General features: G+C 41.2%; 1 protein-coding gene across 8 annotated transcripts in view; it reads right to left on the bottom strand.

Annotated features, from left to right (window-relative positions):
• Positions 1–83: 83 nt before the first annotated feature.
• etv1 (ETS variant transcription factor 1) overlaps positions 84–19,473 on the bottom strand; it is a 23,532-nt gene continuing 4,142 nt past the window's right edge. For 6 of the 8 annotated variants that reach the window (XM_032519089.1, XM_032519091.1, XM_032519093.1 and 3 more), the window contains 9 exons: positions 16,458–16,511; positions 10,550–10,679; positions 9,020–9,208; positions 7,761–8,008; positions 5,417–5,488; positions 5,233–5,301; positions 4,959–5,128; positions 3,245–3,346; positions 84–1,383 (listed from right to left, as the gene is read on the bottom strand). In XM_032519089.1, the coding sequence (XP_032374980.1) occupies positions 1,162–1,383; positions 3,245–3,346; positions 4,959–5,128; positions 5,233–5,301; positions 5,417–5,488; positions 7,761–8,008; positions 9,020–9,208; positions 10,550–10,679; positions 16,458–16,511 (1,256 nt within the window). In that variant the 3' untranslated portion in view covers positions 84–1,161. The remainder of the gene's footprint in view (positions 1,384–3,244; positions 3,347–4,958; positions 5,129–5,232; positions 5,302–5,416; positions 5,489–7,760; positions 8,009–9,019; positions 9,209–10,549; positions 10,680–16,457; positions 16,512–19,473) is intronic. The other 2 variants (XM_032519092.1, XM_032519095.1) reach the window with 1 other exon arrangement.

Genomic DNA, 19,473 nt, shown 5'->3' on the forward strand with positions numbered 1-19,473 from the left:
TTTTTTTTACCAAAACAAGCAATGGCAAAGCAAAATGTACACCTTGTGTCAGGGAAGTATTTGACTTAACTTTTCTTTTCTGCTTTTTATTGGTCAAGCCAATAACACGTGTCTTTATTTTCATTTTTGGGGATGCAAATACTATTCTGAATGTGTTGATTGGTTGGTTGCTGTGTCCACTTTAACCGTTCATACACTTTCACCCGTTATTCATTGAAAAACAAATGTTGCTTTGATGCGTTTCAGAATACAAAGGAAAACTGATGTTTACAGTGGATGAGTTATTTTACAGCGGCCCGCAGCTTTGAGTATCCTAGAGGTCGTAGTTTCATCTGCACAACTCGAGGTGCATCCCTGTCTTTTCTTCACTAACCCACAAGGTCTTTCAGCCATTGAGAGAATGATCCAGGGGTTTATGTCATTACAGCAAAAACAGCTACATGATGAGATCTACAGTCTGATTGGACGAGGGGCAGAGATCATTGACACACAAGAGCTGTTGTGATCAAAGTGACAGCGAGGCAGTTCTCACTGATGGTCGCTAAATGTCTCTTTTATTATCACATTAGTCTTTCCAAGTCTATAATCATGTCACTTCACCATAAAAAGCATTGTAACAATACGTTGCCAATATTCACTTTAAATGAGCGTGAAAGTACAGAATGGCAGTTTTGAGGGACAAACAAGTCGAAATAGAAGCGATTATCCTTTGATTTCGCTGCACGTGTGTAGACGAGTTTCGGTCCTTGGGTGACCATGAGTTAGCCGCTGAGTCCTGTCTCACCAGGGCGCCACATGCTCAAAATCATGACAATAAAAAAAAAACAATGATTCTCACATTAATGTACAAACATAAACAACGGTAAAAAGCCAACCCCATAGCTAGCCCCTGGCAGGTTAACACCGCACTTCCTGTCCATAAAGTGCACTCTCCATCCCGCTGTGCGGCTTGAACGTCAGAAAGAGAAAAAAAAAAAAAAGATATGTGTGTGTTTTGTGAGAGAGAGAAGGAAAGCTCCGCTGCATGTGTGTGTTAAGTCTTATTCCCGGAGCGGCTGTGAATTAGAGGACATGACAGTCTCAGGTGTGTGGATGGAGGAGGCGGGAGAGGGTAGAGTGGAGGGGTGTGTGTGTGTGTGTGTGTGTTTGAGTGGGCTGACGTTAATAAACATAGCCCTCGCTGTAGGGGTGCGGCGGGCAGTAGGGCCCCTCCTGTACGTAGGCCATGTTTTCGTCAAAGTGCGACAGCGGCACCGTGTCCTCCTCGTTGATCTGCCGCTCCATGTCCGTCTTCAGCACCGGCCGCTGATTGTCGGGAAACGCCATGGAGAACAAGGCCTCGGGGTCACACACAAACTTGTAGACGTATCTCTCGCCGGCCACCTGGACGGAGACGGACAGGACGAGGTGGGAAAAAATAAATGAGGAGGACATTTTGGTTGGGACTTTTCTAACTTGAAAACACACACACACACACACACACACACACACACACACACACACACACACACACACACACACACAGGCAAGGAGCCAATCAAACTTAACGCACGACTCAGGACAAATCACCCTGGATACCAAGAATGTACACTACCGGTCAAAAGTTTGGGGTCACTTAGAAATTTCCATTGCACTCCATTATAGACAGAATCCCAGCTGAGATCAGTTGCCTTGTTTTTTTAACCAGGGCAGCAGTTTTCATATTACATTATGTGCTTACAAAATTGCATAAGGGTTGTCCAGTGTTTTCTTCGTTAGTTTTTTTAAATGATATCAGATTAGTAAACAAAATGTGCCTTTGGAACATTGGGTGAATGGTTGCTGATAATGAGTAATGTAGATATTGCATTAAAGATCAGCCCCCCACTCAGATCAGCTGCTATCCTGTCTATAATGGAGTGAAATGGAAATTTGTAAGTGACCCCAAACTTTTGACCGGTAGTGTATATCATCATCATAAATGACTATTTCTAAAATTTTCTTAGTGGATACAAAAATGGCCAAAGAGAAAGGAAGAAAAATATAAAGGGAATATTTTATGACTATGTACAATCGTTCATCTGAACCTATCAGTGGGTAAAAAGGTTAAATAGTGTACATTTGTCAAAACAAGGCGACAAATTCTAAACTTTATTAACCTAAGTTTTCAAAATATCACTCAAATCTTTTCTATCTTCCATCTCTTAACATTCATGGACTAATTTCAAAGTCAACCTACAAAAACAGCTTAAAGTCAAGTTAGATCTGAGTGTACTCTGCCTCAGACAGCCTGATGAAGACAGTTTAGAGCGTGAGGTGACCAGCGTGGTTTGGTCTTTTAGAGGCAGACATAATCTCGGTGGGCAGATTTCTTTCAGAGATTTCATTTAAATATTCCTGATTGCTAACTAACTCCTTAGCTCCACACTCTGAAGCTTACACGTGATGAGCGATTTGCTCTCTGCGCACAGTGCAGCACAGGTATTCGTCATCGAGGGTGGCAAGGAATCGATTTCCCGTTGCTAGGTCGCCTATTTTCTATTCCCGTCACCTATCATGTGAAGACTTAATCAGTAAGATCATCTGTGTCCCAAAAATCTACTACATAATACCTCTAAGCAGGTTCACACTGGAAAAGTCACTAAATGAGGATTAAAAAAAGTGTTGTTGATGTGATCTATTCACCCACCATGCAATGCAAAAAGGAAATGGAGGAAAAAATGGAGACTGATTGTTGTGGAGTTGAAGCAGCTTCAGGAAGTTTTAGGAGAATATGTTGCTGTCTCTTTGTTAAGTTTAACTGTCAGTGGCATTTTAAAGTTGCAGATGTATGGACGTCAGAATGGAAGTATTGTATAATTTCCTGTTTGTATAAAAATAAAAAAGTTTAAGTATGTTGATTTTTTTTGTGCACCAACTGCAAAAACAGTACACAACCAAGCCCAGAATGTCCTTTATACAGAGGGGCTCTGAATGAGACCTTACTTTAACTATAAAGTGCTCAGGAACAAGGTTTCAATGCCTTGATCTTCATTAGGTTCACCATTTCTGAGACACTGCGGCTCCTTATACAGGCTACCTAGGGGAGGGGAATCAGCACATGCTCCTCCTTTTAACACAGGTGGTCTAAATCAAGCTCTTATTGTGTAATTGAACTCCAAACTTTCTTAATCTTAAGCCATGCCGAACAGAGATTTGGATCTCTGATGTTGTAGATCTTTGTTGTTGGTATCTATTATATAAATCTGTAGAAAATTCCTTTTACCTTTTGCATGATTCCCTTCTCGTAGTAGTAGCGCAACGATCGGCTGAGCTTGTCATAATTCATCGCTGGTCGATTCTTCTGTATCCCCCACCGACGTGCCACCTTTTTTCACAGATAATAAACAACACAAAGGCAGTCGGTGAACAAACAGAGAAGCAGGAGGCCAAAATGCAGACGCGTCAAACACAAACACGCACGGTCCACCTGATTTCCTTGATAAACACCGTTGCGGCAGCTGAAATGTTAAAACAAACTTATTAATCCATATTTTCCTAATAACGGTAATTAGAGTGTGTCCAGCCTGAGCAGACCTGACCGGGGATGTGTTCATTAGGAGCTTGTCACACACCCAGCGGAGGAGGCAGCAGATGCAACAGCACCTGTCTACCAGACCACCCACCACCCGGCCTCGCGGTCCAAACCCACAGCCCCACAGTGCTCTCATCAGCTTTGACTCTCTCTCTCTCTTCCCTTTCTCGCTGTCTGCTTTTGTTTATCGTTTGCTTGTTTTTCTAGGAGCCTTTCACCAAAAAAATGAAAAAACTGTGCTGGCATGCTACACCTGCCCGGTGAAAAGGCAGAAGCTGCTAGCTAGCGTTTGTCTGTAGTGTCCCAAAGCAAGTGTGTTTGAGTTTGGTCACCTGATGGCATGAATGGGCCCCCCTGTTAGCTGCAGCTGGTCCGTGCCGCTAGACTCTGTCAGGCTGCCTGGACCGCTGCCAGGTACCCCTATATCTACCACCGTTCTACACCCCCACCTCCCCTGCCTGCAACCTGCATCCTCCTCCATCCTCCCACAGTGAGCAACAGTGACTGAGCCCCACTGTGTGTGATGTGGGCGCACACAGACCCAGCCTCTGTTTCCATTTCAAAAGCCCTAACCGTCAACATGGGTTATATTTTTAGGAACACACCCTGTGAAATATTTAGCAGGCGTTGGCCTTAAGGGTCAGTTGCTATGAATGTGGTTGAGTTTAAGGTAAATTAAAAAAAAACTACTATTGCAAATCCAGGCCTGACTTTACCCCTTTAAGAGCAGAGAACATTATTCACTCCTCTTCAAAAGTTGACCTTTGACATTGTCTTATTTTGCCGCAACCTGTTTTTTTTTATTGCTAATATGCTGTACGCAAATTTGGCTGTGACATACTGAAAATACACATTTCCAAAAGGCACAAGTATCAATGTGACACACTGAATTAGAGCTGCAACTTATTTTCATCATCAATTCATCTGGTGATCTTATTAATTGATCAATATTTCAGTCTATAAAACGGTGAAAAACGGCCATCATGAGTTCCTAGAGCTAAGGTCGACATCTTCAGATGGCTTTTTTAATCCCACCAACAGCTTAATATCTGAGGATATCCAGTTCACAGTGATTTAAAACTGAAAAAAGCTGCAAATCCTTTAATTTTAGAAAGCTGTAACCAGCAAATATTTGGTATATTACTTTGAATAAATTATGACATTTTTGCCAATTTTTCATCGATTGACTCAACAGACTAAACTATCATTGAAAGATTCAAACGTGTGTTTGTCACAAACATTATGTGTGGTAAAATACAATGTGGTGGTCAAAAATTAAAAGAATAAGATTTAGTGTAGTTTGTTGTAGTTTTTTTGCGTGTCCTCGGGTTACTTAAAAGGTGCTTGAACACAAGTGGATTATTAAAAACATAGAAATTCAATAAAAAAAATGTTTTTGTCTCACCTCCTCTGGCTCGATGAGTTTGAACTCCATGCCCCGGCCGGTCCAGGCGATGAAGTGGGAGTTGGACGGGTCGTCCAGCAGAGCCACCAGGAACTGCCAGAGCTGCAGCGAGCCTCTGCGCTGATACGAAGGGCCCTCGCGGTACAGGCCCGACTCCTGCTTGATGTCACCTAGAGGTCACCAAACACACCATTACCCTATGGTGTTTCAACACAACTGAGCACGAAGCAGTTGTCAATTTGAAAAGCATTCAGTGCACTCGGGGAGAACTCACCTTCAACCTTTTCAGGCACCACGCAGGTATCATCGTAGAAATGCCTCGCCACTTTGTCAAACATACAACCTGGACAACAAGATTAGAAAAAAAGGAAAGATAAAAATAAGATATAGACTGATATAATATTCAGCACAAATCCAATGTGCACAATCACAACATTCACTCGTAGCATCGTTGGTACCTTCAGTCCTGTTAGCGTGAGCCAGATAGCCGTCTTGCCGTAAGTAGACAGAATGGCAGCTAGGCACTTCTGCTGAAAGCCAGGCAAGAATGGGAGAGTGGGTGTTAAAGGGCCCGAAGGCAGCATTAAGAACACTATCTCAGTTATCTGAGAGCAGTCAAAGCCTGTTCACTCAATGCACCACTGGCTCTGATTAAAGAATCTGCCCCCAAGCAATGGCTCCCAGGCACAGGCGAGCTCACTATATCACCCTGCTAATACTCGCTCCCGGCGTCTCCACTCAGAGGAAGATTTACTACCGAATAAAAACACGCCGCGTGTGTGAAAACACAAACTGACATGATGTAAGTTTTTTCATAATGCGAGGGGTCAACATAAAGCTTTTACACATTTCTCTTTTAGATCAAAACTACACGGACCTGAAGGCATCTTTGACTTTTTTTCACGGGAAATTGTGTCACTGCAGCATGTTAGCTATATGCAGTTTTTTTTATTCGAAGGCCCTGAAACTTATTTCAGGTTCTCTGGATCTTACATTAACACACTATTTTACGACAAAATTAAGACCGTTTTGGTTGTTTCACATGAAACATATCAGTTTTTTCTATCTTTGTCAGAGCCCCTCCCACTGGGTGGGGCTCACTGGAAAAATATATCACGTGTATTCATTCAAAAACACAGCCACATAGTGGAGTTTGTGAGTGTTAAAGTCATAATAAGTAATACCAAAAGACGTTTTGTTTTACTTTGATTGTTGCTTTATTCATTCTAATTATTTATCCTATGTATCAAAGCCACGTTTTCAGGGGCTTTAAAGAAAGACATGCAAACCATTGGAGGTACCTTTCTAATATAGATCTTGACTTATTAAACACATCTGCTTGTTTTTTTCTTTCCTTCGTCAACATCATGGACTTTTAACAAGAGATCAAACTTCCACCTAAATTCCCTGATCTTTTGTAGAAATAAGCATATCATTTCAAAGCCAAAATATCATCTCATTTGAAAGATTTTGTACCTAAAATCATTTAACTACCCGTTTCTAATCACATCATTCTCTAAAAAAAGAAGCCTGTGTTCACCAGTTTGCTTTACAACACCGTCTAAATTGCCTCATCCATTTACTGTAAATGTCAGAACCTCCCACATCACAGACATCACGGTTCATCATGGCTCGTGATCAAAAAACAGCCAAACAGGTTACAAAGTGAATGTTCAATAAACAGACTGAGGCCCTTCATTTAGGCCCATAAACATTTCTCTGAACTTCATCAAAGTAATGGGCTTGTAGAGGAAATTGCTGCTAATGAAATTACCAGCTCCTCCCATCCTTTCCAACAGGCCTGCTCCAGTCAACATGCTCCACTGTGACTGCTAATAAATTCCCTCTGATGCTCCATCTTGGACATACAGGACAGCACAGTAGTGGACACAAGACTTGGCCACTATAAACAAAATATTCCTTCCCTCTTCATTTATAATCTTTAAAATGTACTCTTTTATAATGCCTTTCTAGTGTGTACGACTGGATGCTTTTAATGACAATAAGCTAATAATTGAACTTTATGTTACTGCTGCACTATTTGTACGGTAACTCAGTGAAATGTTCATCTAACATCCTGACTAGTGTTCTATTGTTAGACAGCTAATCAAGAACCTTTTTCATCATTGGGTCATAGTTTAAACCAATTATTAAGCAAAAACTGCCTTTTTAACTGACACAAAACACCAAAAATCACAGTTTCTTGGCTTTCCTCTGGCAGAAACTGCTGAGCTGCTGTTAGGAAAGCAAAGGTCTGAGACCTGAAAGAGGCCCACGGTGTTTTTCTAGAAGTCATCGCCATGGGAAGAAGCGACTTTTCTCCCTGACTGGTCACACAGACTCTCCTCCAGCTCGGCATCTCTTGGGTCCACTCTGTCCGCCTTGTGAATGAACCCAGCAGTCGGGCATATGTTCATTCATGTCCTGATGTAGCCTCAGGCTCCACTGAGGCCGAGGGCTGATGATTAGGTCCCTTTACTCCCTAACTAAAGGGAGCGGACAAGCGTGGGAGGGCGGATTTTGGATTGTGACCAGGCATGGCCCCCACTTCCCCCCTTTCTCTTTTCTATTAGAGCACCACAGGAAATGGTGACCGGCAAAGACACCCGGCCCAACCAGATCCCCTGCCCTAATAATGGGCAAACTCAATAAACGCCACCCCCTCTTCCCATGTCTTCTCCCATTCCTGAGATGATAACGCTCTGGCAGGAAAAAAAAGGGCTGCTATCTCTTCAAGACCTTTTCACTAACCACAGTAGTTCAAGCACAACAGTAGTATTTTATTTTAATTTAAATTTTTACCTGAGTCGTAGGTGAAGTCCCTCGGCTCCTGTTTGATCATCATGCCGGCGGGGTACGTGTGGGGTAGCGGCGCCCCCATCATGGCCGGGTGTTCGAACAGGGGGTCGGGATACTCCTGCTTGAAGCCTTGAGGAGGGAAGGGGATGTTGGGCTCTGACATCTGCCTGTGGTAGATGGGCCGGCTGTCCCGAGCCATGGTCGGAGGGGAGGGGAACGAGTGGCACGGCTCTGAGAGCTGACGTCGAAATCTAAGTGAGAACCACAAAGTCAGAGGAGTCGTTAATAGACAGACACAAAGAGACACGAGCTTCCTTTTGTTTCCTTTTAACTTGTTTGCAGAAGAAATGAAGGCCAAGTTAAAACAATACTGTATTACACATCAAGTAACGCTATTTAAGTTATCAGATTAAATAAGTCAATATGTAATAAAATAATGTCAGCTGCTTGAAGGCCCACTTACTAGCTTTCATTAAAGAATGAATGACTATGAGAGGGGGTTGAAAGCAGGGCTGCAACCAATTTTCTTGATTATTTGATGAATATTGGTCTATAAAATCTCTTCAAATTTGTCCAAAACCTCAAAATATTCACAGTCCTATCAAAAAGTGTAACTACAGAATTTGACATGTGACTTTTACTATTAACAAATTATCATAATAATTGCTGATTATTCTTTCTGCCAATCGACTAATTGATTAAAGTTTTAGATGAAAGTTTCATTAGCTACGATAATTGTGTTGAATACACTGCTCGCAAAGGTCAAGAATGAATAGTAAAAAAATAATTTAAAAAAATACAAAAGAAATTGTACAGAGAAACTAACATACAAAATGAATGGCCAAATATTCTCACAAGTACCGCCCAGTCTTGTAAAATAAAATGTGGTTACAGCAAACTGGGGATACAAACCTTGCAGTAATTTCTACCACAGCACACCAGTTGTACATCCTATAAACTTCAAGCAACAGAAAAAGAGCAGTCCAGCCATTCTAACTTATCTAAATAAGAAAGCTCCGATAGCGTGCTGACACTCTAAGACAGTGGTATTACCATTAGTTTTCCAGTATATAAAGGTACATCTTTGTCATTCAGATTTAGCCATTAGATAACATTTGTTGCTGTTGGCTCCTCCTACTAAACATTCTCTTGACACATGAGATTCTACTGTGACTAAAACTCATCATAATAAATTCTGTTCTGAGCTAAAAGCCCCACATGTAAATAAGATGTAAATGTAAAAGGCTGCGGGGCTGCAGTACCTGTGGTCCATGGAGTAGGCGTTGTCAGGGAGCGGCTGCGAGGCCGGCATGTGGGCGTAGGTCCTGTCTGGTTTGGGTGTCGGGGCTGCCGTGGGTGAGGCATGATGGAGGGGGGACACAGGGGTGCTACAGGGGGGCGTCACTGGGCTGGAGGGCTTCATTCCTGCAGGCTGCTTCTGCTCATAGGCACTGTGGCAAACAGAAGACAAAAGTCCCATAATGCTTCGAGCACTGCCAGTGTTTGTTGGTTTGATTCTCTCTGCAGATGTCCATGCTGAATACTCTCATGTTGGTGGATCCTTTGTTAATTACATAATTCATCATATGCTTTGTTTTATATCTTACATGAGCTGAAATAAGGCTTTGTCCATACACTTTTGCAACAGATTGTGTTTTTGATATGCTTTATTTGAGGTAAATATGGAAGATACTACAGATGAAAAGTAAGAAAGTTGAGAAATGAAAGAAAAAATAGAGTGGGAGTTTAAAAAAGAATATTGTTTCTTTCATTGTGTCTGAGGAAATTGCATATTGTTTTGTTACTTTCTTTTACGATACGTAAGGGCACCATGTCAGTGACACAGTCTTTGAATTAGCAAACTGTTAAACAAAAGACAGATACATCTAAGTGAATGGTTAACTTTATCACGTTAAATTTATACATTTTTAAAGAGAGTTTGGTAAAAAACAACCTATATTTTCCACATTATTTTAAACCTCTTTAGTTTGCCACACATTTGTTCTTCCAGAGTGTCCTTTTTAAATCAGATGTTAGCTCAGACGCATGCTGACTTGTTCCAATGGACATATTAAGGAACGTCACACCACCTCTTGGCATAGACTGTGGAGATTTTTATGTAAAGCAAGCTCTGCCAAATGTTGGATTTTGCATTTCTTGTCACCAGGTGAGCAAATGAATCACGCATATGATTCATCACTTGTGAAAGCATTTCTCTTTGCATACAAGGTCATTATACCAGCATGCAAGTAAAATGAATGTCGTGTATTACAAATCAAATCAGTTCATTTGAAGCTAAAACAGAACACCCTACGTGACTGCACGTGTCACAAAGTGTTTTGGATGTACTTAGAAGTAAAATGAGAGATGCCATCAGTTTATAGTACATCTAATTTAAAATGTTTAGGAAGTGTTTGCAAAGTCCTTTTAAGATAAATAATTTTAAAAAAAACATAGAGCTGAACCATTGAAAATGAACAGAACAACAACTGGAGTTCAATATTCAACATGCCAAAACTAAACTGATGCTCAGTCAGAGTGTAAAATATAAAACATGTCATCCTTTTCAAATAAAGACCTTAGATCTTAATACTCAAATTTATTTGGTTTTTGCAAGTTTTGCCATTTTACAATAATGCTCTTGTTGCTGATTAAGAGCACATTGTGGAACCAAAAAACAAATAGTGGCTGTACTTCTTTTTAATGTTGCTAATTTAAAATTTAAAGAGTTGTCTTTCAGAGGGATATTTAAAGTCTTCTGGAAGTATGTGTAAGTGATGTGCGGTGCCCACCTGACGTTGTAAGGGCACTTCTCTCCATAACGGAGTTTGAAGGGCCGTTCCTGACTACAGTTGGAGCTCAGCTCTGAACACGGGCTGTGCAGCTCCCTCTTGATCTTCAGCTGCAGTCCGTGGAAAGCCACTACGCACCGGGGGAGGAGAGAAATGGAGACAAACTTATTCACATACTGAATGACAATGAACAACCCCCCAATCAAAGAGCAATGTGGGACTGTTTTTTTTCAGTGCTCAGTTTTTAAGTTTTTAAGCAGAATATTATTTTAGGCAGGGTGAATAAGCCCCTAAAGAAGCATTTATACCACCACTGGACTGAAATTCCCTCAATTAACTTTATTCATTTTTAAAGAATTAGCAGCTGTTTATGGCAGGTTGAGCCACCACCTCTATCCTCATTTACGTCACATCCTGCAAATCATGTATAAAAAAAACATTACTAAAAACAATCTAATAAATACATTTTGTTTCTGGTTTGAATCACTTGCTTTATGTACCTGCCATGTATTGGATGATTTGACAGTCCATTAGACAGTATTTCACAAAAGGACAAAGCTGTCCAACCCTTCTTCTGTGTACCACAGTGTGGACCACATGCCGCAGCTTTCTCCACACTGCAAAACAGCCGTGTACAGATATACCAGGCCAATACCAGGCCATCACTGATTAAGAGAATTCATGATAGATAAGGCTTTTCAAAGCATCCATCCACCAACAGATTTGACATTTCTTTGACATCACTTACATAAACAACTCACTTCCAATCCAATTTGTTTGGCTTTTTTCCTGACAGAGACTCTGTTGGTGAAATATGACAATCATAAAACTGGGTGTGCGGTGTGCTGCTATAAATGCTTTATCTGCTTTCAGCTGGCTGTCAATACGTTCCAGACGACAACAAAAGGGCTCATTGATCTGAAGGGGGGGGGGGTCTGCGCTCTCAACCTATGGCCACACAGTCAGCCCGGTTCATCTGAGAGGCTGTTAAGTGCCTGATCAGTCCTGATTAACATGCCATCATCTCAAGTCATGATCAACGCTAATCCAATTGGCTGCGCGTCTGACGAAAACCCAGTTAGTCAGAATGAAGTCAGGCTCTGGTTGCCCCGCCAATCGCCGTCTCACCGCGACTGCACACAAAGCAGCGGTGAGGCCGCCCCACAGCATCCCACAGTTGAGAGGAATGATTTTTGTCCTACGTTTCAGGCTAAGAGACGGCCCGAGTCCAAAACAAAACAACCTGAAATTATGAATGGGAATGGTTCAACAAAAGTATCAAACATCTAGACATCGATGACCCAAAAGACTCAAATCTGTGGTTTGGGCGTATTTTTCTCTTACATACACCTAGAGTCCTGACAGAAGGAGGAGGATGTTTTGGGAAGTTTTTCCTTGGCTGACTGACAGCTGCCGTACGAGCAGGGGTCGATCTGCCAACACCCCCATCTGACGCACAGCCGAGCCCCTGGGGGACGGGCCACACGGGCCCGGCATGACAAAGCCCCAGGGTTGTTCGCAGCCCTCGCTGGGGGCCTGACCTTTCCGGGTCATCGATCGCAGGTCAAAGAGACACTTCCTGAGGGGAGACCTTTGACAACGCTGCCATGGCAGAGTCTCGTAAACAGCTTGCAGAGTCAAAACAATATCTTAGTTTTGAATGTTGAGATCACAATCAGTGTCACTACATACACCTACTACAATAAACATCCATTTGTTTTGTTTTCTGAGTTCAGGACAACTCCCCCTGACTTCTGGCTTGCAGATCACCTCATGCTGGACTGAATCCACATTACTTTTTTTAATTTACACGTGTCCATAAAAATGCTGTGTTCAACTCTATGCGTCACATTAGCTATTAACAATGGCTCCGCGTGTGCTGCAGCGCAGGGCCTTCAATTAGAAATGGAAATGTCACAATAGATTTTGTCAGTGGGGTGCCAAGGTACACAAATCAATAGTGAGGGCATTGCCTCTGACTAAAACAGAGACTTCCTTTTTAGTCCAGAATGTCATGCCCATCACTGCTTGATTGCTCTCATTATCTACATATTGATTATCCGAGGTGGTAGGGTGTTTAAAAGTAGAAGCAGTTAAAACAATTACTGGGTCTATTTTGAATGCAAATGTTTCTTTTTTTGCTTTTGTTTCTTCTATGCCATTAACTCAAATATTCTGCAATTTCTTTGGACTTTGGAGTAAAGATATAATAGAAATCTGAAAAAATATGTTTTAGCTTTGTCATACATGTAAGGAAAGATTTAAGGTCCAAGATTTGTTTAATCTTCTAACAATTGCTTACAAAACGTAGTTCCAATAATTTTATTTTATAAACTGCCATTTTCCTGGCAATCCTTTTGGTAGATTATCAAAGAACTCTTGGCCCCGAACGTTTTCACGTATTCTCAGGTACAAATGGTGTGTTTTGGCAGAACCAGAGTCTATGTTTGCCAGATATTTCTCCAGTCCATTCATAAAAAAATACAGGTCTTTTGGCAACAGCGAAAAATCTTTCATTCCATTTTCACCTACTGTAGGTGCTCGCCTTTGCTGTTAAATGACGGAGGCTCAGATCTGCTGGTAACGTGTGGCCTCATTTTACACCTCCTCTACTCCTTCGTTCCCTGCTAAGTTATGCTAATGGTAAGCATCTGTGTTGGAGTTTGAGACAAAGAAAATGTTCCTTCTCCTCCTTCAGCCTGAGGACACTTTCGCTCCGAGGCCGCTCACATGCTGCTTCTGTGCCGCACGGATGGAGAGTGCGAAGTCGACATTGAGACAAACTGCCATAGCTTCTTGATAGGTGATAAATCTGAGGCCATGCAAATATAAGATAACACTTACTGCCTTTCTGATACGATCTTTGTAGTTACATAATCTCTCAGCGCTTTCTCCCTCTCTCCTTCAATTCTTTTTTCGGTTCCTACTTTTTATTCTCATTCTAGTCAACTGAACAGTGTATCAAAATGTAAAAATACTGTTGCTTTACTATTTCTATTAATTTTATTGAAGCTGACGTAAAACTACCAGTGTAAAAATCAATTTACGTAAAAATAAAATGCAGCGTACTCAAAATGGAGTAAGTAAAAAAATATAGTACAAATAGAAAAAAGAATTAGGGAAAATATTTGCATTCAGTTACCTAAAAATAAGATTCTGCAATTCATTAAACTCCTGTCAGACGTTTTTACTATAAAAACATAATATGGTTGGTACACTAGTTGTTTCTTTTTAGTGGAACATGACATATTGAGTTAATATTCACTAGCGGATTACCAAAATCCCCAACGCTTTAACGTATCGTCTGGCCACGATGTGATGCCCACCCACACAGTGAATAAAAAAGGCTTCAAGAAGCTTCTGAATGAAAGAGACAAACGGTACCAAATCCCATCCCACACCTATTTCTCACAGGTAGCTATCCCTAACTTTATAAAAGGCGATGCAGAGTTTGGAGTCGGTAGATTGAATATTTATCATTCACGACTGACCTGTGGTCCAGCCGCACTACGGAGCCGTATATAAGTCTCACTGTGCACTATGCTGTTATGAATCCATTAATTTGTTACTTCTGTAATTTTACATATGTTTAAAAATATCAAAATTAATATCAATATCATAATATTCAAATTCAATATCGCAATATCACATTTTGTCAATATTGTGCAACCCTAGTTCTTTTGCTAATGCTACCCATTAGCTAGCTGAGATAGAAAACTAGCTGGCAAACAATCATGCTAACAACACTACTGGAAGCATGACTTTCTGGCTAATGCTAACTATGCTAACTATCACATTTGTTTAAGCATTTACTAACACCAGTCTTTTATTGCCAGACCTGGACAAATTAACATTCTGGAAACTGCGTACTAGTTTGCGTCCGTTCCCTGTTAGTTTCGGCCTTTTTGTGAGATTTGTTGACAATAAGGAGAATATAGTATATTGCCAGTCTTATCCTGTACACATCAAAGCTGCTTTGTTGCCGTATTGAGATTCCCTACAGGTAATTACTTTTAACCGTACTTGCTGTCTCTCCCTCATCTTACACCTTCTAGCTATATCTCTTTCCATCTTCATCTCTGTCTCTACCTCACCTTCCGCCACTCCATCTCTCGGCTCGGTGAAACCCATATGGGAGAGCTGCCGGCTGGGATGCCTGCTCGAGCGCCCAACCACGGTGCCCTCACCCTCCTGCCATCTGTTAGTGCCTCTCCAGTCTGCTGCCGGTTTGCCAACAGGACAATTCAGATGGTCAGCAGTCTCCTGCCACCGTGGCCACCCACCCTGGCTACCTCTGAAGGACAACGGGACAGTCTCGGTGACCTCTGGTTCTCTCTACTGTACACCACGCCGCTCCTCCATCTTGGATTTTAGGGTAAGCTTATTCACACCCAAAGATCAGGGTTCTTAGTTTACTGTTGTGGTTAAAATACAAAATCAAGCTAGATGAATGGAAAGGACTTGGGAGGGCAAAATATTTCAAGGACATAAAGGAGAATGAGGATTCATTGTTTCAATCTATGGAGCAAAAATAGCTCTAAATAAATAAATAAATTCATTAAAAAAAGTTGCAAAATCCAGCTAAGACATTTAAAGGCACGCATAAAGTTTGTATCACAGGAGAAAGACTTTTCAGAAGTGTTTAAAATGACAATACTGTTCACGTCAGTTTGATAATTGTTGTTAAAAAGAGAGAGATAAAGCATTGGACCCCCCTCCCCCGGTTTTTAATCTACTCTAGGCAACAAACAGGAACCTGCTGAAGATCTCGGGCTTTCAAAATCTTACAATGTACTGTAAAACTAAGAGGTTGGCGATGCAAATACCTTATGTTTCTCTTTGTTCTAATTCCTCACTTCTGCATTTTGTCCAACTTTGTTTCCAGGTTAAAGAGTGTTGAGGACATAGGGAAGACTTGTTCTTTTCTCACAGTTTCATGAGCGTTTTGGCTCATCTGAAAGACATGTGCTCACTCCGGGTCCCACTGAGCTCCACTCACTCCATTTCTGTCCCCACCTTGGCACTACTTCCTCTAAATGTGGGCCGTGCCAAGTCACCAGTCACTGTGTGCAACAGCCAAGCACAACCAGGTGAAGAACGACTAACTACCTCATCCTTTATCACTGCAAGTGTCAAATCAACTCAAGTCTGGCCATATTCAAAGTATTATTCTTAGAAACTGTATTTTTTAACTTTCAGCAAAAAATAGAGAAAGGAGGAAATAAAAGTGTGCTTGTTTTCATGCTTAATACCAGGAGGCCAAACAAGCCTTCAACTGAAAAGGATACATGTTGTATTTACTAATTTTAAACTGCCAGATTTAGAAAATCTAACCACACTGGATGGTTTGCACAAAAAAAACACTTTGAGGAAAGGTCATGTAGCAGCACGATTTAATTCTAAAAAAATTCAAAACAGCCATCAATTGACAGCGGTTTGTCCTTCCTGGAGTTAAAAATATCACTTCAACCCCCTAAAAAAAATCTACCACAATATTCTGATGTTTATGCAAATAAATAGTGCAGTAATATCTCAGCAGTGGTGAGAGGTACACGGGCAACAGAGGTAATAGAGAGACAGATATAGATATATATACACACACTATATAGACATATATAGACAGAGAGAGACAGGGAGAGAGAGGAAGACACCCCCCCCCCCACCCATGCACCTGTCTACAGACCTGCAAGACTGCTCTCCAGAAAGCACTTGTGCGAGCAAAGGTGAGGGCACTGAGAGACCCGGAAAAACACACAGCGCCACATGCACTCTCCCCGAGCACAAACACACCAGTCGAGTGAAAAAACAAAAGTAACACTACAGATGTTCCCACGCATAAACACAAGCACTAACGCATGCACACAAACACACAGCGACACAGAGAAAAGCGACGTGGTCTCTTACTCACAGTTTTCAGTCTGGAAGTCTGGAACGAACTGCTCGTCATTGTCGGGAACTTGAGCTAAAGACACGAGCAGAGAAGAAGAAAGGGAATGATTGTTTGTGATGTTGATGGACAACGCAGCATTGATCCCAGATCTGTACAGCCCAATACCCTCCTCTGGCAAACAGTCTCCTGGGATACTAGGTTGGCTTATCCCAGTATTGTTTGCCTCTGCTGTCGGTTAAAGAACACAGCTGCGGAAAATATGTTCTACAGGAAATCAGGGCACGGAGTTCTTTTTTTTTTTCCTTTCTTGGCGCCCCTGTTTTCTTTATTAAAAACAAAACAAAACGTACAATAAGTTTTATATGCTTCAACAGCCTCTGGGTCGTGACAGAAGAATATTTATGTTATAAAGTAATTTGTCTCTATTATTAAATATGAGAAGTCTTATTTTTGTCAAAGTGAAAAATACAATTAATGACGCTTTTTTCCTCTCATAAGAAAAAAAAAAACATTTCTTTAACAAATAATCATGAATCAAATGAGATTTTACCAGCCAAAACCATCGCTCCACAAAGTCCGCTCAGTAGTAATTCTGGTGCTCGCAATCTAAACTTTTGTTTAAAACAGGTTGATTTTTATTGAAAATGAGACACCAGATTATAATTTTATCTCTTTTTTTATGAAATAATTAATTTAAACAATTACCTGTGAGCAACCAGTAAATGCACCAAAATTACAGAGATGACAATTTCAATGTACAAAATAACCTTGAAATGTTGTGAACACTATGTTTTTACATGATATACGAAAGAAGAACCATATTTTCCAACAAATTCCAGCCTCCGAGGGATTTCACATTTTGCTTTAGTCGACCATCTACTTCCTAAATCCACTTCCTGAGGACGCCTTGTCCGTTGACTGCTCCGCAGCCTCGGCGCTCACTCCTTGCCAGCAGCCAAACACCCATTGTTAACAGTGTCTAATTGGCTTCTTCCCTACTGGTGAATCCACCTGTACCTACAGAGTCAGGTCTGTTCCACAGCTTCCAATGCTTCCCCTGCACTTCAAACGCCCCTGCACTTAGGCTAATGCTAAAATAATGAAGCCTGCTCGGCTCAGGCTCCAATTAAGCATGTACATATTTCTCTCACACACACACACACACACACACACACACACACACACACACACACACACACACATATATATATATTCAGTGATAGTTCTCCATGTCCCTCAAGTTTGTCCCTCACTCTGGCAAAAGGCAAAGGGAGATTTAAATGTGTCATTAGCACGTCTATTTATACACACAATGAGGTGGATCCTCATTATCACAGGTTCAGTAACATGTTTCGACAAGTCGAAAGCTCTTGAAAAGAATCCCTGGTTTTCCATTTTTGTCACTCTTGATATGATTAGGGATGGGTTTTTGTCTTGCCAGAGGTGTGAATTAAAGAGAGCGTAAACAATCAACAGATCAAGAGGAGAAATTGCTGCATATTACTCCAACAATGTCAAGCGGGTAAAGCTATCAAATGTCTATTGTATGCAATTCTTTTAAATATAATTTGAATTTTATCCTGGTTGAATTCCTGTTTTGGAAACCAACTCTGTTGTTTTACTCAGCTTTGTCGCATGCTTTCTTAAAGGGCCATGACATGAACATTTGAATAATATATATAAATATATAAAACAGATATACAGACCTATGAAAGACCTTACATTATAAATCTCATTCTTCTAAGAGCCTCAATGCTTGGACTTTTAATCTTGTTTTCCCCCCTTTTGTCTTCAGTAGGCAAAACCACAACATCCAAATCTGCCAAACACAAGAACGAAAAATATGGAAACAAGGGTGGAACCCAGAAACAGCTCCCGTCTCATGATTACAACTCAAACAAACTTCACAGGACCTAACTTGGAAAGGAACAAAGAGAAGCAAGATGAGACACCAAAGATGAAAAAAACAAGAAGGCAGCAGTGTTCCTGTGTCCAAAAAGGAAGAACAGGATGGATGAGTCACCGGCCTAAATCTGTGAATGAGCCAGCTGATCTCTGCAACAAACTCCTGGAGAGAACGGCAGAGCTGGAAATCTGCCGCCATTCACAAAACAAAACAAAAAAGAGAGGGAAAAGTACAGAAGGGAGAAAAAAGGATCGAGGATAAAAAACGGGAGACGTTGTAAACATGAGGCCTGAGCGAGAGAGAATATCAGAGGCGTTCCATAAACCTCACACATCTCTCTGTGCGAGGTTGAGTTTCAAACAAATCTGACATTTTGCCTGCGCTGATTTCAAAGACAACTTACGCTGTCAGCACCAGAGACATCATTGCTTAAGCGAAAACAACAAAAAAAGTAGAGACATTTCTAAAGAATGAGACTTTTTTTTTTTTCTCCTGGCAAGCAAAGGGAAGTCTCACAAAAAACTTGGGAGGTGGGGGGCAGAAGTGGTTTGTGGGGGTCAAACATACGGCAGTCAGCTGATGGACACCCTTAACCTCTCAGTCTTTGAGTCGGAAATTCAGTCTGTCTCTCATAATTCCTCCTCTTGTTCCAATTACCTGAACTAATAAATCTTAGAAATGGGAAGGTATTCCTTTTCATCTTAATGGACAGGAAGTCATTCATTAAATCTACACTCTTGAAGCGTCCATCATCACATTGATCCATGACAGGCAGAACTGTAATCTTTAACAGTAATACCTCTTATCAGCCTCCGCCCTCTCTTTTCTCACTTTGGATACTGAAATATTAAAATCATGTCTTATTCTTTTTACAAGCCCTGCGGTGTGTGCGCGGCGCCGCCGCCTCATAATCTAACTGCTGCTCAGATTCGGCTAAACTACTCTAATATCTGTTTCAAAGCATACTTTCCATTTTTTAAGAGCTTTGGATTGCACTGCGAGCCTTTTCAAATGTGTTAAAGAATAGATGGAGCCTATAAATGATTGAGTCTTATTCACCTGTGTGAAGGTGCAAGCTAAAATTTCTCTAGACAAGTGGATGTATTACGACTCAATCCTTATTTAGAA

This window comes from Etheostoma spectabile, chromosome 6 (genome assembly GCF_008692095.1).
Source record: "Etheostoma spectabile isolate EspeVRDwgs_2016 chromosome 6, UIUC_Espe_1.0, whole genome shotgun sequence".
In the NCBI taxonomy this organism is placed as follows: Eukaryota; Metazoa; Chordata; class Actinopteri; order Perciformes; family Percidae; genus Etheostoma; species Etheostoma spectabile.